This window comes from Notothenia rossii (genome assembly GCF_949606895.1).
Source record: "Notothenia rossii genome assembly, chromosome: 7".
Lineage (NCBI taxonomy): Eukaryota > Metazoa > Chordata > Actinopteri > Perciformes > Nototheniidae > Notothenia > Notothenia rossii.
This window is the reverse complement of record NC_136905.1, coordinates 15,640,763-15,665,078: the sequence shown is the minus strand read 5'-3', so window position 1 is coordinate 15,665,078 and position 24,316 is coordinate 15,640,763. Positions and strand designations below refer to the sequence as shown.

The following is a 24,316-nucleotide window of genomic DNA, read 5'->3' as shown; positions in this document are numbered from 1 at the left end:
TAGTCACGAGGCTTAGATGGGATCGCAGAGTCTCTGCCTCCCTCTGTCTGTCTCGGGGCACTGCCAGTATCAAAGAGCACAATCTACTGGATCTAAATGGTACTTGCTTCAGCTTCTGGGAAGTCTGCGAGTCTTTCATTGTTTTTGACCTCCTAAATGCCCGTTCAAAATCAGATTATTGTGCTATGAGTCATATCACCCATTTGGCCAAGTTACTGTTGCCTGATTGCCATTCCTGTTTGCACAACCGAGTTGGGATTTATTTATTATAGCTGTAGTTTCATTAAATGTGTTTACATTTTCATTTATTTTGTTTATTTATGATTTTCAGTCTGAGAAAGGAAAACAAGATTCCATGACAGACTTTTTGGAAAATATGTACACAGACAATAAAAGTTTTTCAGGGATAACATATTCGATTTAGTTCTGGATGTGTGTACTCGTGCAGCCGTCCCTGCAGTGTAATGATTTGTTTACGGGTGTGTCAGTTCTTGCAGTGTGCTGACAGCTCGGGAATGTGCTGTCTGTTATGAGACACTGGCATTGCTCTTTCTTGTCAACATACTTTCTGAGCAGTGCGAAAGGAGAGCGAGTACTTTCTTGTCTTGTCATATTGAATAATGGCTCATTTTTGCTTGATAATGCACCTTCAAAATCTTTATAAATCACCACGTGTTCACCTTTCAGTGGAGTCAGGCAGCTCTGCTTGATGTGAAACTGAGTTCCACGCTGTTGCGCTGAGCTGATACACTCATAAAAATGATTTGCAGCCCATATTAAACTATTAATATTTGTTAGCTGGATTACATTCCTAGTGATTATCTTAAAGATTAATCTGTCTGACAAAGTAACACAGAGTTCAATGTTGTTTTGCATTTAAAGTTATCTCTAGGTATAAGTTATAGCTCACACATAGTTTCAGTAGACCTGTACACTAATTATGTAAGAACATTTCATTAAACAACATGTCATTGTCATTGTGACATCTTTATCTCAGAAGTGAGTAACCCATATGCAATCAAATATAGGTTCTCTATAAGACAAATAGGTTTTAAATAAATGATTTATAATAGTACAAATATCGTCAAATACATCACATTTCTATTTCTTGTTTATTTTCTACTTTGTTGTATACGGAAACAAAATTCAGCCCGTTTTTATTATTTTGTACTTTTACTTGAGTAACATTTTGAAGACATGAGTTTAACTTGTAAGAGAGTATTACTACATTATGGTACTTCTACTTTTACTCAAGTACAAGACCTGAGTACTTCTACCGGCTCTGTTTAAAGGAATTTGTAGAAGTATTTTGGGCATGCCCCTTACTTTGTTGTTGGACACTACCCCAAGGACAATTCAGACCAAAATGATAATGTTATTTAGAAACAACCTGACGCAGAAAAACGTTTACCAACACAGCCAGCATTATTTATTCACGACTTGTGATTCAATCGATCTAACACATGTGAGGATAACCCAGACTTAGTCTGCATTAGCTGTGTTTTGGTCGTCACCATTTCGCTAGCTGGATTTGGCCGTCTATTGGTGCTTGACAGGTTTCATCCAGCTGTTGGTTTGGAGCATTTTAGCTACAACAGCTGCCTGCTGCTGCTGGATGCAGGGTTGATATGAACAGTGAGAATGAACCGTAGTGTAAAAGTGTCAGGAAAACCAAAACAATGAGTTTAAATTAGCTAGGGAGTAGGGTGATAATCGCCTGCAGCTTCTTCACTGCAACCAACAGCTTTAAGTTGTGTTCCATCATAGCACTTAGTAGAGTTCCGAGCTGTCTAGTCCAACACATACATGTGAAAGTGATTAATGGACACTGTATTCTCCCCCTGCCTTTGTAGCTCATTACATGAAATTTGAACTTCTCATCGTTGTTATTCAGCTTTTACATCCAATGACGACGACCGTGTATTGAAACCATGCCAACTCCCATTGACTCTGCCATTACTCAACCTTCAGATAAGGATCACCGGTCAGGATAAGTGCAGATAAAGGCGGAGAACGACATTATTCAACAGCGTGAATAATTGAAGAGCCTGAAGTCCATTTCCGAAAAAGAAGAGGAAGACTGTATCGGAGACTTTCCTTATCGGTGGCACCGTGGGTCGTCACCCCCGACACAGACATCTGCCTCTGTCCAGGCTTCGTGCTGGGTGAAGGACGTCAGGTGGGGGCGTCCATCATCCATGCAGAAAGGACAGAGGAACCTTTAAGTCAGCAGGACCCATTGTTCAATGAAGGTCAGTTGTAAGGTGGGAATGAAATAAGGCCACACCGGGGAGAGTGATAATGGCTCATCACGGCGGAGGTTTCTGATTCACTGCCATACACTTCATCATGTCCTCTCAACGAGCACTCCACTTCTGCTTAAGACAAGGTCACACTGTTTACATTTTGGCAATGCACAGTCTCCGGAAACCAATCTAAAGGTTGCGGTCTTTGAAAAAGAACATCACTCGCAGGAGAAGAACCACGAGTTGTACTGGAGTCATCAGGGTTGACGGTAAATGCACACACACATCTACTCATCCCCGCTGATTTTCCACCATGCTGATTTCAAACTGCAGATGTTTCCAGTCAAATATTCTCCTAACAAAATGTTCCTGTTTGTTCCCTGCATACGAAAAAAATTTATTCTAATATCTTAGTCTGGTTTACAGACTTCAACATTTAATGTTCATTACAAATATAGTTTTAAGACGCAATATTTGAGGGACAGAATATTTACTAATATGGCACATTTCACTACATTTCCAGTAATATATGCTGTGGCGTGTTTCAATCAAAATGTCGATGTCAATGTCTGCATCCAAAAATTATTTTCATTTTGAAATGTGGGAAAACTGTGAAAATGCCCATCATGATATTCAAACCCAGAACCAATGCTTTATCCAACCACTCCAAAATTGATAGATATTAAATTCACAGTTATATGAAAAGAATACAAGCTGCAAATCCTCATATTTGGATAGGTGGAACCAAGAAATATTTGCCAATTAATGTCAAATAGTTTGCTTTCCATCAGACACAAATAGAAATCTGTGTTTGATGTGGTTTAGAAGTAAAACCACATAAATAATAACATGTATATTTGAAGCCCCAAAGTGTGTACTTTTAGATATTTTGTTGTTCCAGTGATGTGATTGGTCCTGTGTGATGAGGGGTGTTTTCCATCAAATTTATGAGACGGTCATGGTGGTGTCAAATACAATTATGGTGATGATGGTTATGTTTAGGTAATATAAAAACCTTGATTATGATTAATAGTGTGGTTAACAATTAACTATAAAGCTAACATCAGCCTTTTGGGTGCACTCTTTCCTGATTGCTTCTGTATATATCACATGTATGTGTCCAAATATATAACAATTTAAAGGATGTCAAGAAATGGTGAGATTTAGGTTTTTGTACCACTTCACATAACATGTACTGATTTGCTCCCACTCAGCATGTTGTGGTAAGAAATGTTGTGAGGCTAATGAGGGGCTGAGTTTTATACAGATGCAATTAATGCAGTCAAAATATTATAAGCCAATATTGCAGTTTGAGGAATTCTTGGATAAGCTTGAGTGAATATTTGCCACATCACATTCGTCTTATTTTTGTATCCAAGTCTTCTTCCACTGCTGATCATTGATGCTAAAGAATGAAGAATTAACGGTTTCTCCTCCATCAATTATGAATCTTTTATAATGACGTTCAAGAACCCTAACAGGGTTTTTCCCATGCTTTCGGTCATTATTTGATTTGATATGTCTGCTGCAGGCTGCTCTGATTGTGTAGCGGCTGGCATTTGTTTTTGTGCTGTGGTGCGTTCAGAGCTGTGGGAACCTCCAACCTCTTGACACTGATGATCAGCAGCCTTTTTTATTGGAAGAGAGGACTGAATTCATCCTACTCATGTTGTTTAGTTCCTGTTTGACTTTGGGGCTTGATTTGTATCAAAGCTTGTAAATGGTGTTCAGCCACCAAAACGTTCACTGATACTGGAATCAAAACCTATCTTTTAAAAAACAAACAGTACATTCCCTGCGAGCCTGTAGGAAAAAAAGGAAATTTGATTTGTTGGGCTGGGTTCAGCTTTAGCAATTTTTTTTATCCAATCAGTGACCACTTTTTACAGGAAGAGAATATTTCAGATATCAATTTAATGCTTACCAAAGTCTGCAGCAAAAATCACATGCATCTGTTAATCTGCATGCTCCAAAAATGCATGCTTCCACCAAGAAAAAGACTCCTTCTGTCTCTACCCTACATTTGAGCTCAAGGGCGGACACATCAGCCATATTTTTAATTACATTTCATCCAACTTAAGGCGCCAATGCCTTATGCTTCAAATGTAGTGCTCGTTGGATCATAAAAATGTGCCTGAGACCATATCCTCCAACACTTTGCTCACAATGGGGGGGCTACATTCAGGAACAATGTATAATATTCAATAACCATAAATCCTGCAAGAATGCCCACTTCATGCAGCGATTGGGCGGATGTGTAGAGATCAGAAAGTAGGCAGGCTTTGAAATGAAGCTCTCATTTTTCATTGTTCACACAACACATGCTTTTCTGTGTCTTTAAAGATGGTCTGTGTCTCACTCTTCTCAATGATTGAATTGTCGCATTAAAATCCGAGGAAGGAATACAGACAAACACACACACAAACACCCACTCTGGTGGATGTGTGGAGAACGGCAACAAATGGGCATGGAGGAACTGGAGACGAGAGATAAGTTAAGTGAAAACTGTAGCTGCCCTTTTGACAGGCAGCCGTTTTGCCCTGGCTTTGAGTGTGGCCATTTGGAACAAGGACATGTTTTCTTTTACCTGTTGTCATGCAACTGACTAAGCATATCCGAACCTTTAGCACTAAGAAAGTGTTTTTACAGTACCAGTAGCAAAGAGATACTGAGCATACTGATCACACACAGTGTATTAGGGGGGTGTTGTAGTTTAAAATCTGGTAGTCGATGGTTTCTTACTTATTTATGGCTTATTTGATAGCGACATATACAAATATAAACTGAAAACAGCTAGACCATGAAGGTTAGTGGAGTCTAATCTAATAAAAAACGGTTCCTAAAGGGGTCACAGGACAATAGGTGATTAAGACAGTGAGGTAACAAAATAGTAAATCTAATTCAAATAAAGCAAACATTTGAAACTATACATTACAAAAACTAGACATGTGTACGTGTTGGTTGCAGAAAAACTTTGGTGACTTTCCTCAAAGTGGTGAAGTGTGAAGCACATTTCAAGAGATCAGTGAGCAAATACCAAGATTTAGGATATAGTCATATAATCAGATTTGTGTAATATCAGTGCTATTTATTAAGTTTGTGTCAGGACAAATTCCTTGTATATCTACTGCCAATCAAATGTACCTTCAGGTAAATAAAAGCAACCTGAAGCTAAACCTGATTTCATGTTGATTATACCAGAGCACTAGATGGATGTATTGAAAGTGATCCGGGCTTTGCTAGATTAAATGAGACTACTGAGCTTTTCTTCTTCATTCAATTAAAAAAATCTCCCCAGGCATCTTAAACTTGCAGGAAAGTCTTAATGTAACCTCTGGCTTAAACCTACAGTGGCTGAGAAGCTATCAGTGACGTGCAGCTCCTCGACAAGTCACTTTAACTTCTAAAAAAGCATCAGACTAGACAGGATGTGATTAAACCCCGATAAAATCTGTGTGTATTACAATTTATATTTAATAAATGTGTGGGCTCAAACAGTTGCAAATACTGGGAAAAGCAGTAGCTTCCAGATTCAGATCCAAATCTCAGGATGACATTTTCAACCCAGGCCTTCTGCCGCCCTGTGTGATTTGAGCTCACCATGTTCAACAAATTCACATATTATCATCCTCAGTCCGGATCGGCTGACAATTGGTAAGTTAATAACTGTGACCTTTTCACAACTGAAGTGGTTAACTCAAGCATGCTACAATTAAATGTTCCTTCTTTCCTAATTTTTTCCTCCTGTGTAAGGCAGAAGCTGGTAAGAGGCCTGGACACAACTAAACACCACATGCTGCGCAGAGAACCAAAGTCTTAGTTTACACACTGGCTCAATTCCCAGGCAAAACACGGCTTTTTTACTGATATTGTTTTCTTGCTCCCGGTGTTCTTTCAGCTCTATTCCTTTCTTTGATTAATATAGTCTTTCCTTGTTTCTGATGAATAAGCGGAGGAGATAAGTGAACAATAAGAGATCAGTTATCCCTGAAGAAGGCACTGTTCTTTTGCCTTTTCCAACAAGCAAATACTTGATCGCGAATAATAATAATTTATTTTTATTTTTGGATGAAACACATATCAAAGCCCTCCTGTTTCCTATTAAGACCAATTATTTCAATAGGAATTGACATCATCTGGTGTCCAAGGTGGGCCAGTAAAGCAACAGCACAATCCTTCACTACCCGCTGGCACGCATGCAAATTCTTTGCTATAGTCTGAACCAAGAAATACCAACGAACGATTATTATGGGACGCAGCAGAAACAGCTGGCTGGTTCTGAGGGGGAAAAAGAAAACAAATGTATTGAATTCCCAAGAAAGAAGCCTGTCATGAATTACAAAAGACTTGACGGGGATGGCTTGAATCTCCTAAGCCTCGGAAAGCAGGGGGATCAAAGAAGAAATGAGGGGTGACAAATAACCTGCGGCCTGAGACTGCTGGATTTCAAGTGGTGAAGTGATAGGACCGGTGAGAGAGGGAGGGAAATATTTATAACATACTATACTAAAAGATGAATGGACAGAGAGATTTATCAACGGGGAAGTAGACAAATGTATATTGGTTATTCCACATCTGCACCCTGACATTAAGAAACTTACAGTTTTTATAAAAGAGTGGCAGTAAATGAAAGGCTGTTAGACTGCACTGATTTAGACCAGGATATAATTTCTCTTGCAGTTACAGCATCCACAAAAGTAATTGCTCACAAGTGTCTCACCCAGCTATTTTCCTCAGAATTTGAAGGCATCGCTGACAAAGGGCAACTGGGGCAGCCTATTCTTCAGTTTGAGTCTCTGTTATTATTCGCCCGGTCCAATGTGTCACTAGTGTGCTGTCAATGGAGCTGTCAGTTAGACAAGCTTGGGCTTTTGGTGAATAGAAATCTGGTTAGAAACACAGGAAATAGTGTACCCCCCCCCTTCATTTCCAAACATGTGATCTCAGCTTGTTTCAGACGCCAGACCCGGCATGATGTCCAGACCACCATTCAACACACTTTTCATCAAAAGCACAGTTGGGGATCGGTTTAATTATTTGTCTTTTAACCGATTCATTTAAATAAATCTGCCATACAGACATAAATCTGAGAAAAACCGTTGGAACTGTAAAAGTGTCAGAAATCTTGAATATCATTCATTTCAGGGAGGTGTGTGGCGCAGTGGATTAGTGCGTTGGTGTTCGGATCAGGGGAGCACAGGTTTAAACCCCACTGCAGTCAGCATGTCGCTGTATCCCTGGGCAAGAAACTTCACCCCAAATCGCTCCTGTGGGATTGTCCACAGTATTGAGTATGCAAGTCGCTTTGGATAAAAGTGTCTAACAAGTAACATGTAATGTAATTTCATATCCTTTTCAGAGAACTTTAATAGGTTTTTATGTTACCCTTTGCTACACTGATATCTCGGATATCTCAAATCTCGATCAAAGCTCATTGCGGGCAGACTGTGAAACAAACAAAAAAGCAACATCTGAGCTAAATCAAAGAAACTGCCAGCGTTGTGACAAGCGATAGAAATCATTCATGCAGTTTCACCGACTAGTCACGGTGTCTTCTAAAGCGGAGAGACACAAGATTTAATTCCAGCTTTATTTCTACCTGCTCGTGCAACTTCTACATACTTTGAAGAAGAGTTTTAGATGATTGAATTATTTCAGATCAAGTAGTTTATTTGTCTCGCTGAGTGGCTTCATGAGTCTGACTGTTAAGTGGTTGGAATCTCCAATTTTAGGAGGAATGGTAAACTGGAGTCACACTGCTTTCACGAGGTTGACAAGAAATTGAATTAATTAATCACTTTCTTTCTTCTCAGTCATGAGGTTTGTTGCAGATACAGAAGTGATTAAAGACACGGTTATTTCAGTATATAAACAATAAGCATGTGTAGGCTTTGTTGTACAAATCTGTAACTTATTCCAATAAAATGTATGTGGAATAATATAAAGTCTCAACAAAGATGGTATAATCCAAACATTCCTTTGTGAAATTGACAGGATGTGATTATTACATGAATCGGGCCTGCAGCTTTTTTATGTTTATTATCTAACGGCAAATGTTAGCTTCTGAAGCTTCTCATACAATTTGGTATGCAGCTCCATTTAGTGAAACTTATGCTGATAACACTTCAATGGATTCCTGTGCTGTTTTAGCATGCAGCTCACTCAAACACACCACTTTTATGTCAACCCATTGATGTTTTCCCAGCTTCATTTGAGATTGAACCAAACATTTTTTTCTATGAAGATTTAATATTTATCCTTTTTTTCTTTATTCAAAGACGTCCCATTGAAAAACCATATCTCTTTTGCCAGTAGGTCCTGGTCTTTGGCAACAAAATAAAACATTTAATATACAAATACAAATGGGGAAGGATTACATAAAATGGCAAAAAAAACAAAAACAAACATAAGGATTAAGAGACCAAAAGAGTCAAGTTGGGGGACAGAAACACATTAGGATAACATTGAACAGGTGGAAAGAAAATACAATCCAATGGGACACTTGTATTGAGTTTGCTTGTTTTCAAAGTATGAAATAGTTTGGCCATAAAAAAAACGTAATATATTTGTTTTGGAAGCCACTTTCTTTCCTCTTGTGGTCAGAATCAATGAGGGAACAAATATGGGAGCAACCAAAGATTGAAAGCTGCCAGCAGATTTATTTTTCAAGAATAGGAAACCCCATCTCTACCTCTTAGTATCCTGCCCTGGTGGGGAAACCTTTTTCATATCTTTTTAGGCATCATGTTCTTTTGTCATGTTTTAAATCTTTAAATCTCCTGCTGCTTCTGCTTCTCGTTGTTTGAGCATTAAACACTCCATGAAAATCGAGGGCAACATTTGGATATGTTACCAAAACCATTAAATAAACCAGAAACAGCAGTTCCCAATTAAAAGCTTTAAAACATCATCAACGAATGCCGGCTGGGACTAAGGGTGCCCGGGGTTTGCAGAGCGAATTAATGCTTGGATTTAGAATCATAACTGCTGAATTCCTGTGATAAGCTCAATGAACCGTTTGAATCTAATATGATTTGAGATGATAGCGTGTAAGTAAAAACTAATGAAAAAAAAGATGGAGAGTTAAATGTATCTACATTGAATATTGGATGAAATAAAAATGTTCTGCCCAAGAACAACTTAATTCCTTAACTTTTCATCAAGCACCACTAGTAGGACAACCCAGTCTCACGGCATTTCGTGTTATAGTCACAAAATGTATCTATCGATTCGTGTTCACCAACACGATTTTCACATTTTTGTCATGTCACACAGAACGATTTTAAAAGCAATGTAAATAATAACAAATTTGAAGGAAAAAAAAATACAGATTTCAGTATTCTGACACAGAACAATTTTAGAAGCAATGTATTTCTATTGGTAGTAGCCTATGTTTCATGCCTGCACCAAATAATAGCAAATTAGAAGGACAATTATTTTATAAAAAAATACAGATTTCAGTATTCTGAGGCTCTGAGCCCCATTTCTTTTCCTCGCGGACAGCAAAAAATCTCTGACATTATACATTTTAAAATAAAATGGTTAGGGTAAGATATCGAGTAAGAAAATGTTTTTATGAACCACACAGCTTCCGGTCTTCCAACACCCGACCGGACAAAAAGACGTGGTGCAGGCACGAAACATACTACCAATAGAAATGCATTGCTTTTAAAATCGTTCTGCGTGACACGGAAAAAATGCAAAAATGGTATTGGTCACGTATCACGTATCAATAGATTAAATACATTTCGTAACTATAACACAAAATGCTCTGAGACTGGGTTGAGCAGGAACAGCAACATATCAAACTGCTTGATGAACGTTCATGTTCCCCAGACAATGATCCCTAATTACTTTGGTGATAGCCTGACCTTTCCTGTAGTGATACCATGAGGTTTACAGTTCGCTATTATCAAATAACTATTTAATAGATTGCTGTGATATTTGGAAGTGGCATTTATTGTACCCAAAGAATGAACTGTACTTTGATCACAAGATTTTATCAAGTGTCATCATCGGGTGAAGATCTCATTCAATCCAATACTCTGATTAGCGCCCAAATACTGTACCTGCAAAAATAACGAGATCACATCACCCCTTACTTTCTGTTTTTTAACATATGCCAGTATGCTAACATGTACATTTTCATTTTGAACAGGAAAAGGAATAAAAAAAATTGCCCCAGCAGAAGACAGAAGGTTTTCTATTACTTAGGACCGCCTACACGGTATAACTTTATGTTTTTTAAAGCACCCATTAGAGAACTGCATCTTGTTTTCTCCACTGGAAGTGCATCCTGGAGTGCCTTTGTTGCATTTATTTCAGTCATGGGGTCACCAAGGGAGGTCCCCCTGCCCTGAGTCTATGAGTACCTACTATACATTCAGTTTAAAGTTCTTGTTACATTGATTGTTGCTTTAGAATAGAAGCTTTCTTACTCAATGGCAGATAACATAAGCAATGCATTTGGATTATCTGGCCTTCACAGATGCAGATTGGTGGTTATTCTAAGAGCGAATTGATTCTCAGATCGATGACGCCACCGATCCGGACAACAAGACATCTTCCTGCTGATGTCATCAAAACGAGACAGCTGCAGAGGAGACCCAAACCTGCTCTCTGTAATGTATTTATGTCTGAAGCTCTAAGGAGGATACAAGACCTCATATCCCAGAGCATCAAACATTTAGAAAAATCATTAATGTTTTTATGGACAACAGAGTTTTTCATTTCACAATACTTGTTTTATTTTCACTTCTGTCCCTTGGTGATAGTCGCTACGGCACAATTCAATCACAAAAACAGAAAACACTCATATAATTCATTTTCTTTTAATTTGAATCACACCCTTCAGGCATTCTCAAGGGGAGCCATCTGTTCCCAAATTCATTTTGTTCTCTCTTGTCAGTTTTCTCTCTGTAACTGAAATGCTGAACAAAAGGCGTGTTGCTTTGGTTGCTCAACACGCTGACAGAAACATTTCGTAATCTGAAAAATTTCAGATTATGAAAAAAGCAATGAGGTTAAAGCTCACTCATCATCTTTGGTAGCGGTTGTGTGGCCAGATTTTTCCAATTGCTATGGGTGAGTTATGTCTAATACATTTCAGTCTTATATTTCCTCTGTGAAACCCATCTTTTTTTTTGGTGTCACACCATCCTTGCTGTCAGTGAGGAGTACATAGTCTGTGAGAATTAGCCAACTTGGGCCAAATTATTTCCATCTCCTGGAGCACGGGGAATTGGGTCTCACAAGGCTCCTCTGTTTTTGAGGAAAATGTAATTCTAGAGGAATAATGGATTGGGCTGTCTACTTTTTTATATTGTCTTTTCAATATCCACCTCAAAGGGCAATACAGCCTCTCCACACCGTGAGGCTCTGAAGGAATGAGTTGAAATAAGTCTGCTGTTGACCCCTTTTGTCCTTTCTGAAATGTGGGCTTGAAAGGCAGTGACATTTGCTCCAGGGCCCTGAATCTGTACAAAGGAAGCTCTTTCTGGTTATCAATACTCAACGGATCATACAACACCATTCTCTATAAAACAGCAGTTGTCATTAAGAATTATTCAAACATAATCTGATAATTATTATCATAAATGTATCACTAACCTTTTCCGAGAGACAAAAGTCTTAAAGGTCCCATATTATACTGTTTTAAATCAATATATTAAAGGTCTCAGATATATACAAAACATGTCTCTGAAGTGTTTGGCTCACCGAACAGATCATTGCAGCATCCCATAATCCTCTCTGTTTCAGCCCTGTTTCAAAAGTGCTGATTCTCTGTCTGTTACTTTAGATGAGAATAAGCAGCCCCTCCCCACGCCCCTCTGAGAGAGATTTGGTTAAAAAGAACACAATGGTGCTCTAGGAGGAGATTCAGGTGATAAGGTGGGGGGGGGGGCAAAACATCGTTATGACATCATGGCCAAAATCTGATCAGATCAACAGGTTTTTATATAAATGGATCAGGACAAAAAGTGAGAGAATCTTTTTTCCTGAAACTTTCAGAATCTATTTACACGGAGGGGACACATGGTTATGTAGAAAATACATAAACAAGTGGATTTTGCATAATAGGTGACCTTGAATATTATATAAACTGAAGTTGTCACAAGGAAAGCACAATACAAAGCAAGATTGTTTTTTTTATCGATGCACGGAGAACAACACTACTAATTAGTTTATGCTATATGACTCAGTGCACGAAAAAGAGCAAGGAACCGTCTGCAGGGGTTACGATCAGGTTTGAGATTGGACACTCACCAGTTCCGAGTCTGACTGGGAAAATTTGGTTAGGGGAAAATAAATGAATAATACTTCCCGCTCCCTCAATAAGCAGCGTCCTCATAAGAGCTCCTTTAGAGCGGCTCGGTGAGCAGCAGAAAGCAGACGGTGGCCGTGCTGGGAAACAGTGGAAGTGGGTTGAATGAGTGAAAAGGGGCGACACTGTGCTCAGCTGTCATTCCCCGGATAAATAAACACTCAAAACAAACTCGGAGAGATGTTCTCTTAGATTAAATTACACCTATCTGGAAAATGTGATACAGCTCCCAGGGTGGAACGTGTGGCATTTTTCCGTAAATAGTGCTGATGTGAAACAGATCAGATATTTTTCCTCCCAGTCCATACCCGACAGTGTTTTGTTAGATTGTCTTTTAAAGATATCAAGAATTTTAAAACTGTTAAGAGCTGAAAGTTCTACATCTGCTTGCTGTGATGTTAAAAACATAAATCAAACTTGTTGACAGCACCGCTAGGTTTTAATTTAGGTTATCGCAGATGTGCTTCTTTGGTGAGTGACTCTCCCATAAGGTTTTTAAAGAAGTCCACAGGGATATATATTTTCCCCCTCAGATGATAAATGAACAGGCCTCTCTGTTGTCAGCTACTATTTATCATGCGAGGGGTTACCAAGCCTTCTGTATGTATATCTGGAGCATGTTTTTTTCCGTTGCGTGATTGAGAGTTCGCCTCATCTATTAGTTTTCTGATGACATATTTATCTGATCAGGCAGGAGGGATTCAACAGGAAAACAGCGGCAGTGTTTAAACACATTAGCTCCTGTTTGGGTGATAACGGCTGAGATGCAGTCGGCTCTGTCACATTTCTCTGCTTATATGTTTGCAGATATCTAAGTGGAGCGGCGCGCTGTGTGTTACCTTGTTGCTGCAGATAAGGCTTCAGGGAGATGCTGTGTCACTTTACAGGAGTGAAATAAGATGGTGTCTCTCTGCTGGCCTGCTGACGGGTGCAGATGTCATCAACCCATACAAAAAGATAGATAAAAAGAGTGGGTGATGTCCCAATGTCACCTCTTTATTTTGTTTTACCTCGATGTTTGTGGTAGCCTCGTTCAGGCTCTCTCTGAATTGAGCTTAGTGTTTTGTCCCTCGCTGAGTTTGTACCTTTTCTTTCTTTCTGCAGTTGTTCTGATGATGAGCATGAGGCAGCAAGACTCTTCTTCGCAGCCCAGTGTTTTCGACTAATGATACTCCACAGACTAGAAGCCTCGTTGATATTTCAGACACTGCAGCTTCACAACAAAAACTCTTTGTCTTTCACGTACATCCTTTGGTAGCCTTGTTCCCAGGCTGTCTAGAGTCTGCATGATATTACCTCCTATTTCATTTGATTGAATTCTCTGTCTGTCTTTTTAGCTGCAGCTCCAAACAAGTGAAAACTGTTTTGATGTTTTTGTGGGGGAAAGAAAATCAAAGCTTAAAGGCTAAAAGTGTGAAAACATTAAAATATGAAAGCTTTTTAATTTGTTTTTCTTTCAGCGAAGACGAGCAAACATCTGTTTGTTGGGGACCACATGAAGGCATACATGATAGAAGGATAACCACATTAATATATTGATACTCTCTTAAGGTACGGACACGCCAACCCGATTATCGGCGTTGGTGGGCGTCAGGCCGACGATGAGCGTCGACACGCCCTATTCGGATTGGTGTGTCCCGCACAGGTCCCGCACCGTCGGGTCTTTTCAGCCGACCTGACCCCTGTCGGCCAAAGGCAGTCTGCGAAAGAAATCACTCTGATTGGCTGTTCAAAACTAGCGAATCAGTGCATGAGAAGCGAAACGGAAGTGAGGGACCTAAACAAACTATTAAGAAGGCAAATCTGAGATTTTATTGAACTCCAGCTCTCGACACAGGTTGGGGAAAGCCCCATGAGCTTCTCGCTGTAGAGTGAAAATGGAACGCACACGCTATTTGTTGTTTGTTTAAATCACGCAGTCTGTTCTTCTTCTCTCGGTTATCGCGCAGTCTGTCTTCCGGTTGTTGCCTCTTTTGAATGACGAATACACACTACCGCCGCCTGCTGGTAAGGAGAGTTATTGCCACTCACGCTAGCACAGTTCGTACGTGCTTCTTGGCCGTCGGCTGAAGTCTTTGCGGTGTGTTCCAGTGCGACACATGGCCAAAACACAGAGGCGCGAGGCGACGCAACAGTCGGGGTCCGTCTGCTTCAGTTATTTGTTGTCAGATTGGTGTGTCCGGGCCTTTACATAGCCCAAAACAGTACATGCATATCAATTATTAGAGTGAGTATTTTTCTTACTCCTGTGGATGAATTTGCAAAGGAAAAAGGAGGACAGTTGTTCCAGACAGCAACAAAAATTTATCTTTTGATTGATCTTGCCTTTTGCTCAGTCTTAAAAGTGATTACAAATGAAATGCAAATTAAGTACTAGCTACCTAGAAGATGTTCTAATAGGTGTCTGATTTCTTTAGTTTATTTTGTTACAAATTGTGGGAAAACATTTGCACCTATGTATTTTTGTCTTTATGTGTGCGCACTTGGTCCTGAAGAACTGATCATTTTAATGAACTTGCTGCTAATGTGCTCTCACCTTCATGATGTTCTGTTTAATTGGTAATGTGCCTCGTGAAAACGCTGTGGTTTTCTGCATTGTGCTGAGTCACCCTTGGCAGGTTGGGGTGTTGATGGAGCCAGCCGTGAACAACTTTCCTTCACTGTAGCTGATTGTAATGAGAGCCTTTAATGTTCCTCTTAGTTAACAACTATAATGAAATATCTAATCATCATTATGTTATTATTCTAATCTCCCAGCCTCTCTTCAGCCTCCCATCATACTATTCAGAGCTTAAAACCGCTGCTGAATACACAAAGTCGACTTTGTTCCTTTAACAAGATCCACATGGCAACAATTTTTGCTAATATCTTAGTTAAGCCCTCTTGTTTTTTTTATCTCTTTTGTAAATCTTAACGTTATGCATCGTATAACAAGTGATGAAACCCTCCACTCACCTGGCATCACTTTCCTTTATTCGTTTTACTTTGCTTTAATGTTTTTAATGAAATCTCTTAAAATAAATAGCCAAAAACACGTTCTGTAACAAGGAAGCAATACAACACAATTTGCATTTCTCTGGGTGTAGTGTTACGTTCAATAAGGAAAGAAAAACAATGAAAAAACATGAAAAACAATACCTGCACTTCCAGTTTCAGGGCTATCAAACGGAAAAATAATAACCAGGAAATAGCAGAAGTCTGGTGAGTCTCGTACGTGGCAGTAGCAACGATTCTCTTCTCTAATGATGCGTTACAGGTGGGCAGCACACTCCAAATGATCAACTGTGGCGTAGACCACTTTGTGTTTCTTGTCTGTCAGAATCCTTGTTTTGTTTTAAAGTGTGCATTCTAGACTAATTGGGCCAGTATTTTCCTGTGTCTTTATTACAAATTCATGACAAAACATTTATCTTACTGGTATTTCTCCGTCGCAACTGCATCCAAGGTCAACCACTTCCAAGGTTATCAGCCTCATATGGGTTTGGTACTCCATGTGAATAGAGAATAACTAACTTCTGAACGTAACTTCACCAACAGAAGAGTTATTGTTTATTTACATGGTTATTCCCCAATATCAATACAGAACATGACTCCAAACTCCAGAGACTGTAGATATTATGACAGAAGCATTAGGACAGCAGGAAAGGATAAAGAGCAATAAAGTAAGAGTAGGGAGGACTTCAAACAGGATGGTTATAAGAAAGGCAAGACTTTTAACACATGTGAAACCCAAACTCAACATAGCGTGTGAAATGGATATGTTTCAACACATATCATTTGTTTTCGTAATATCACAAGATTCCAGCTAACGTAAAAGGTGAGGCTCACTTGTAGTATTTAGACTTAAACACTGTGCCAAAATGACAAACAAAATATGATTGCTTAAAATTATAAAACATAAAATACAATAAAGTGGTTATAATTCCAAAAACCTATGCTAAGCTCTTGCAATTACATCACGTTGTATAAACTTAATAAACTTAACTTAAAGTGGATCTATCATGCTATATTTGAAACATATATTGTAGGGCCATACCTATATAAAACATGTCTGTGAAGTTTTTTTTTCAAAATACCAAACAGATCATGCATTTTAGCCATGCCTCATTTCGCTCTATTTGCAAGTCCTGTTTTTGCAGGGGCTGATTCTGCTTTTGTGGCAGACTACAGCGCCACTTACAGGCCTGGCATATGTACTACAGCGTCTCCAGCGCTTTCGAGCGGTCTCTCATTCCCCTGATAGGTGGAGAGTTGCCCATATAGGCGGAACACCCCTTTTCTGACATCAGAAAAATTCAAATAATAATCAGCTCCCTTGCAGCCCCGTTTTTAGAGATTTGGGTATGGAGGAAAAGAGAGAAGGTTGTGTTTTCTGACACTTGGTGAGTTCCCTGACACACCAGGGACACATATTCATGCATAAAAGACGTACACAAGTGCATTTTGCATGATAGGTCCCCTTTAATAATTGCATAACAAGAACAAATCAAACATGATTTGACCTTATCTTTATTAAATGTCCTCATAATTTTGGTATATTTAAGACATTTGGATGGAAACATTACATTCACAAAGATGTAAAACCGACACATTTTACTTGCCATGAGTGTACATGCTGAACACATGCACCAACAAACATGTGTGATTACAGAAAGCGAACTAATGTCCATTATCTCATATCGTCATGTTGACCAAACCTATTTACCTTTCATATTTGTATTTCATTTCCAATCAATATTCCTCTTTCCATCAGTTGACGATTTCCATTCGTTGGCTCTGAAAGAAATAGGTTTGTTGACTCTGCTTGTGGAGCTTTAACCAACCAATATGATTATTTATGCTCCAAATGCAGCTGTGTTTGTTTTAATAAAACTCCAATCTGTTTCTGAGATCTTGGGCATTATGAGAGATTTAAAATCAAATGAATGAAAGAAAAAAGGATGAATTTGTTTTGGTTCCATCCATGCTTTAAAATATTTAGTTCACAACATTGAAAACAGTGCGATTTAAAGAACGGGGAAGCTTGGTCACATCATGGCGTGAGCATGGATTTGACTGCAGGGAGAGGTGGGAGACATGAAAAACGATTTTATTATTTTCTAAAACTGTCTGTGTTTAACCTCTGGCATACTATTAATTAAACTGAAGCATGAATAAATGAATGCTTTGCCTTTATATGAGTTTCTTTCAGGGCAGTCTGTTCCCTCAGCTGTCAGTTAGACATCACACGTTGATCCCCCACTTCCTCACACTGGACATCTTCCAATCCAGCTGTGTGGGGTTCAGGACTGCAATGATGGAAAATAAAGAGTGCTGATCCCTCACAAAGTGCCTCGCTCTGGGTAACCTTGACAGTGACTGCTGGTGGTGTGTGGCTGCTGGTAGTTTGGGTGGAGGAGGTTTCCATTTGTCATGTGGTCCAGTGGCAGCAGCGGGATTTATTAGGCTTTGGGTGTCATCCCGTGACAAGGTGCACATTCTTTCCGTGCATTATGGGCCCAGATGATAGTAGTTGGAAGCTCCCTGTAAATAACCTCGAGGTTATGTCTTTTATTGAGTGATACATTGTGTTGAATTTATGATTGAAGCCCTATAGAAGAAAATATAAAAGAATATACAAGTACAATTCCCAGTTGAGCGTGAACAGAGGTGGAGGGAATACAATGATGCCACGGCAAATGTTAAGCACCAATACACACGAAAAAATCTGCAGAGACTAGCAGGTAATGGTAATCCTGCTACTTCACAAAAATCCTGCTACTTCACAAAAAAGGTATCCATGTTTTTTTTGTAAGACCGAATAGGGGCGTTCACACCAAGTTATTTTCCCACAATAGTTCATCAGAACTCTTTTAGTTCTGATGAACTAAAGCAGATCGCGTTCACACCGCAATGAGTCCCTGGTCCCTGGGGGTGAATTAGTCAAATGAAGCCGTTGACGTGACTTCTTCTTCTTCTGCTTTGGGTTTACTGGCAGGCCGCAAACAACTTCACGGCGTATACTGCCCCCCGAAGTCCCCGGCCAGAAGTCCCCGGAGTTGGGGACTGGCTTCAGTAGAAGAACGCCGACACCTCTCCCATGTTTTCTTTTGTGTTGCCATAAGTTAGTCTCTCTGAGTTTCTGCGCCATGGATGTGTTCTGCGCTGGGCAAATGCTAATGCTAATAATGCTAACGTGAGGATAATAAAATGGCGGCTTCACAAAACCTTTTAGGAGTTTTACGGGGTGTGGTTTGTATTCCGCCCAGCCAATCAGACATAGGAACCTTTTTCTCCCACGAAAGTCCCTGCTCTCTAGCAGGGACTGAAAAGGGGGTACAAATGGTTCTGATTAACTAATTTAGTTCAGGGGGCTTTTTGGTGTGAACGCAAATATATCTGAGTTCTGATGAACTATTGGGGGAAAAGTACTCAGGTGTGAACGCGCCAATTGATATTGTTTTCTGAAAACCAACAATCAAAGAAGGTGAAATACCCCAAACTAGTGATCAGATTATGTAAACAAATGACTACATTGATTATTATTATTATTAACTTGTTTCAGTGTATTTCCCATTTGTGCAAATTACATATTCCAAACAGTTATCCCGAGACATCTAGGACTTATCAGAAAAATATAAATGAAATACTGGACAAGAGTTAATACAGATCCCCGCTAGCTGTTATTAAAATAAACACACTCGACAATGAGGTCTGGGTCCATTTAGCACAATGCACTGATGAGATCTGTCTGTCTTTTTGTCGTGAAATGAAGGACTCATTAGGCAGAAGGCTCATTGACACGTTGGCTGTAGGGTCGACCTGCTGCATTAATTTCCTGCAGCTCCTCTTCTCTCCTCTCAGCTCGCTAATCCAGAGACGCTGGAAAATACAGCAAACATTTTTTCAGATGGTTTACAAAGGCAGCCTTTGTTGACCTGCCAAGAAAATGTTGGATCGGATCACAAAATGCATTTGAAGCACGGCGAGTGGATGTGTGACATACTTGTATAGGCAGTGGAGTGCTTACTAAACCCAGTGCATTCCTGATCTCAGGAACATTCTTGGTTGTTGAAAAAACTAATGAAGACGGATTTTATAGGAAAATTGATTTTTTTAAATCCCAGGATCTACACCTCTTGAGTAAAATATCCACTGGGTTTTGCTTTGCAGTAAAGTTTTAAAAACAGGACATCTACTGTGAGAAAATAAGTCTTTGTCCTACATTAATTTAGGCCACCTGAGCCACCTATTGTTAATAGGATAGAGGATGTTCACATTATGTTTCTTATGATACTTATAATTACTTCTCCTGCTCATAATGAGAAGCTATGTTCCTCCAGTAAGTTATAGGTAATTATTTAATTATTTTTCATATTTAAACTGCTGGAAAATAAATTAAAATAAATGAATGAAAAAGATAAGCATAATGAGAACACGAATAAATAAAATGTTTACAGAGTAATGCAGGCTAAGGTTTGTAAAAGATGTGCGGTTCATTGGTTGTTATAAAGAACTCCCAATAAAACATAAAAAGCGATACACTTTTATTTGGCAAGACGCATACTGACGCAACCAACCAAGCAATCAAACAAACAAGCTGAATTTTAAGATATCTTGCTGCTTCTTCCGCACAAGGTTTTGATTCGGATGGAAACACAATCAAACAGTAAGTGCAGCAAAGATAAGTCTTGGTTTGTCTCAGTTGTCATTTCCTCTAGCATCCATAATGACCTCAATACAGACTCAGCAGCTGCACCAGGCGCTCATCTGGAGATTTCATAAGGAAACTTCCAACTCAGTTTTCTGAGACGGTGATGCAAATCAGATCCGCATTGACCCGACATACTGGAGGCTTGGTTGAGCCGCTTGGGCTGCAATCGATATTACCGCACCAGAACAGCTTTAGGACCACTGTGTTACTCAGCAGGCTCCCTGATTTATTCCCAGAGAAACGCCCCGTTCCTGGCAGGTTTAATTAAGGCCTGAGACCGCCAACGACAACAACGGAAAGAGTCCCATTCAGAGATCAACCAGGATAAAGTGCAGACTCTTGGACGATACTTTGAAGTTTTAGTCATCTGGCCTGACTTGACAATGTTACCACAGCGACACACTTTGTTTCGAGCACTCGAAAGCCATCCCTGGTGTGTAGGTAATGACATTCCACCGCTAATACCTCCTCGTCTTTCAACATAATCAGCCAGCCAGCGATATTTCTTCATATATAGCCGCCACAGAGATCTCATCCAATTCAATGAGTCTTAACGCCTGCACTCTGTCTTAATGAATGTTACAGTATGTGTCAATGTCTGAATTTGTAATGGTGTTCTGTCTGCATCTCCAGGGGTTATGAACTGCGGACTGTGTTGCAATAACAACAGTTTACTCTTTATGTTCCTTGTAAAAACAGATGTTTAGATAGTTGCCATCTCTAGCACACGTTGCTGCTTTTCCTGATTTAGTGCCGGCGATGACTTTTAAAGGGGACTTTATGGAGTTGGCGTAGGTCTTGAGGAACACATCAGTATCCAATTAGACTCTGTTAAAACTGGGAACTTTTGCGTGTAGAGTTTGGCAGAGGTAGAGGTTCCACCGTTGCTCTCGTGTCTAAAGGGGGAGTGGAGTGAATAATCCTCGCTTCAGTTCTGGGGAATCACAGCCGCTGGCGGTCGAAGTGCCTGTGAATAAAATCCATTTTGGACGCCTGTTGTCTTAGATCACATCATTCTAGTGTCCACCAGAGTTCACCATGTTTTTACAGAAATTGCAGAACTCTTGTTTTGACTTTTCTGTCCTGACATAGAGTGACTTCATCGCCGAAGGCTTGAAGTAAGCTGGCTCTTTTTTACAGTCTCGTGTCTCCAAAGTATGTATCAACACGTAGAGAAAGAGTGAAACAGTCCAAGATAAGAGGAAAAACATCAGAGCTGACATTTACATCAGGTCTATTTTCCACTTAAATCATCTTTAAACTTTGATGCCTCCTTTGTCTAAGGACTTTCGTTAACCCTGTATTTTCTCCGTTAGATGTCTTTGAGTGGCGGTAAACATTTATCTGAGGCAAACTTGTCTTTTAGTCGAGTGATGAGCTTTTGACACCAATTTGTGTTCGTTAGACTGCAGCAATTCACCCTCCCCCTGAGATCAATACCTCGCCTCATCTCTTTCTGCCTGTTCGGCTTTACAAGCTGTAAAGACAGATAAAGTGGAAAGAAAGAAGGAGAGTGAGATTGAAAAGAGAGAGGGAAATAGAGGTGGAGGGAATCACAACAGCCAAGCTGAGTAAATCTGGAATTGGTTTTATGGCTAGAGCATGACTTCCCTGGTGTTTTCTGCTTGGGCAGTGTGGTGTTTTCAGATCAAAGTAACCAGGATGTTTGCACTATTTTAATTCCCTGAAATAAAACTTACTGACAAATGTTTCTTACTAGTGGGGATTTCTGAAGCCTAACACTTGCTTTACCTTTAAATATCCCCACTTTCCTACAAAAACATTAGAAATAGTCAGTGCTTTGGGTTAAAAAAGAACTGAGACTCGTCAATTCTCCTTTGAAAGTCAGACTAATCGAATTTCTTTAAAGATTAACAGCTTGTCAAGTCAGGGCGACCCATATATTGTATGGTAAGGAGTCTCTGGGACGGATTAGACCTTTAGATAAAAGATTAACTTACAAAACATTCAGTGTAATTGAAGTTTCCCACAGCCTGATAAACGCATTCGGCTGAAACGAAAGGAAGAGTCTCAGTTCGTCTTTTCCCATTTATGTATTCAAAGCAGCTCCTCAACTTGTTTTACTCAATTTAAGATCCTTTTCAGGGCTGCGGACACTGCGCTATTCTTCACGATATAATTGAACAATTAAATGAACAAATTAAATGTGTGCAGAAAATGAGATTTCATTACAAAGTTACAGAGTGGAAAATCCATCATGTGAAAGGTGGATGAATGACAGGCTGATAAAAGGCTGATAATGAGACCTGATACTTGGTGATGTTCGTTACATAAGATGGGCTGACAGAGTTCATCCAGAGGTGGGAAGTGAAAATACAAGAGGTGAAAATTGAAAAGCTGTATCCTTAAGTTACTCCTGCAACAATATCAATTTCTCCACAATTGATTCATTCAGTGAGGTTAAATGTTAAGCATCAAATAAAGATTGTTCCTTTTTATACTTTTGTGGTAAAACCTTAACAATCTGAAGAGAAAAAATACAAATGGTCCTCAATTCAAAATGAGTTTCCTTGAACATCTTGGATCTCCAGACTTATATATGTCCTTATTTCCAACATTTAATACATTATGAGATTAATATAATACCTCATTATGTTTCCATCAACATAATAACAAAATATATCTATAAAAACATTGAGGGACAACAGTTTTCATCTCCTTCCGGAAACTAAATCACAGTTTTTAAAGTTATTTTAAGGCATCTCAATGCACTTGAGGTTAGGGTAGTAATATTATATAAAAGAAAAACCAAAACCACCATCTTTCCTGAACATTAACAAAAGGATCTTCTTGTAGCGTAAACCTAACCACACGGGGAATACACAACCCTGGTCTCAGGTGTCAAAGCCCTGTGCTGTGGATTACCATTTCTAAGGATTTGACTGATTTTTCTTCATGTTGCTACATACACTGAAACACCTGAAACGTTGACTTTAATTAATTGTACTATGTCAACAGATTTCACATAACTGCATTAAATTAAAGCAATATTATGAAACTAACCTAATACAGTATCGTGAAATGTGTTGACATAATACATTTAATTAAAGTCAATGTTTCAGTTTCTTCCATGTACGGTATGTTAATGAGGCAAAAGATGCCAAGAAAGAAAGAAAGAAATATCATCATCAATCATGTCCAACAAACTAAATATGTCCACATTTTTGGAAAGCACTTTTTTTATCGGACAACGATACACATCTCATGTTGATGTTGCAATCTTTATCTGAAAACTAACGTGTATCTACCACTCTCTGACAGAATACAATGAAAATAAAAATCCTTTTGAAATGTGATGAAAGGCATGTTGAACATCCCCAGATGTTGATACTTAATAATAAAGTATTAAATTAGGGTTAGGGTTTTTAATCTTATTTTTTTATCTCTTCTGAATAGGACGTTCAGATGTTAAAATTAAGTATCACAGACACACTGTTTAGCAGTCAAACTTTAAACTTCTTGCAATCATTGTTCTTCATTTTTTTTATTCCTGCTAACGATCACAGTACCCATGCAGGGTGCCGCACACTGTCTGTTTCCAATTACCTTATTGGGTAAAAAAGGGGGGTGCTGGTGGTTTAGGAGGATGTTGAAAAGTACTACGAAGACGCTTTGATCCTCTCTGCTGAGAAACTCTGAGGCAAGAACATATATAAAAAAAAGAAACAGGATGAGAGACAGATCAACAGTGTAAGCGGCCGAGCTTTGCAGAGTATGCAGCCGCAGCATTTTCAAACAGATAACCTGAAACCAAACCACATTTATTTTCCATGTTCAATCTAAAGGTAACTGGGAGTGTGACTGCAGCGGTGTTATGTGTGTAATATTTATTAACTGCTATAGTCTGCCATCAAACCTGGCTTTAAACTCACAGCGAAGAAACCCTTCAGTCAATATTTCAATAACATTGATCTTTTAAAAAATAAAACTATTCTCCACACAGATTTGGATGACTCATCGCTGTAACTGGAAACAACTATGAGCTTTACTCGCATGCCAGCTTGGTTTCAGAATACTGGCATTTGTTTCAGG

General features: G+C 39.2%; 1 protein-coding gene across 3 annotated transcripts in view; it reads left to right on the top strand.

Moving 5' to 3' along the window:
• Window positions 1-13,948, top strand: part of LOC307013200 (uncharacterized protein) — a 35,414-nt gene extending 21,466 nt beyond the window's left edge. Inside the window, exons 3-4 of one of the 3 annotated variants that reach the window (XM_079640478.1) lie at window positions 13,378-13,540; window positions 13,675-13,948. In XM_079640478.1, coding sequence (XP_079496604.1) covers window positions 13,378-13,540; window positions 13,675-13,736 — 225 coding nt within the window. In that variant the 3' untranslated portion in view covers window positions 13,737-13,948. Of the gene's footprint in view, window positions 1-1,971; window positions 3,537-13,377 lie in introns of those variants that run through there. The other 2 variants (XR_013800891.1, XR_013800892.1) reach the window with 2 other exon arrangements.
• The last annotated feature ends 10,368 nt before the right edge of the window (window positions 13,949-24,316 follow it).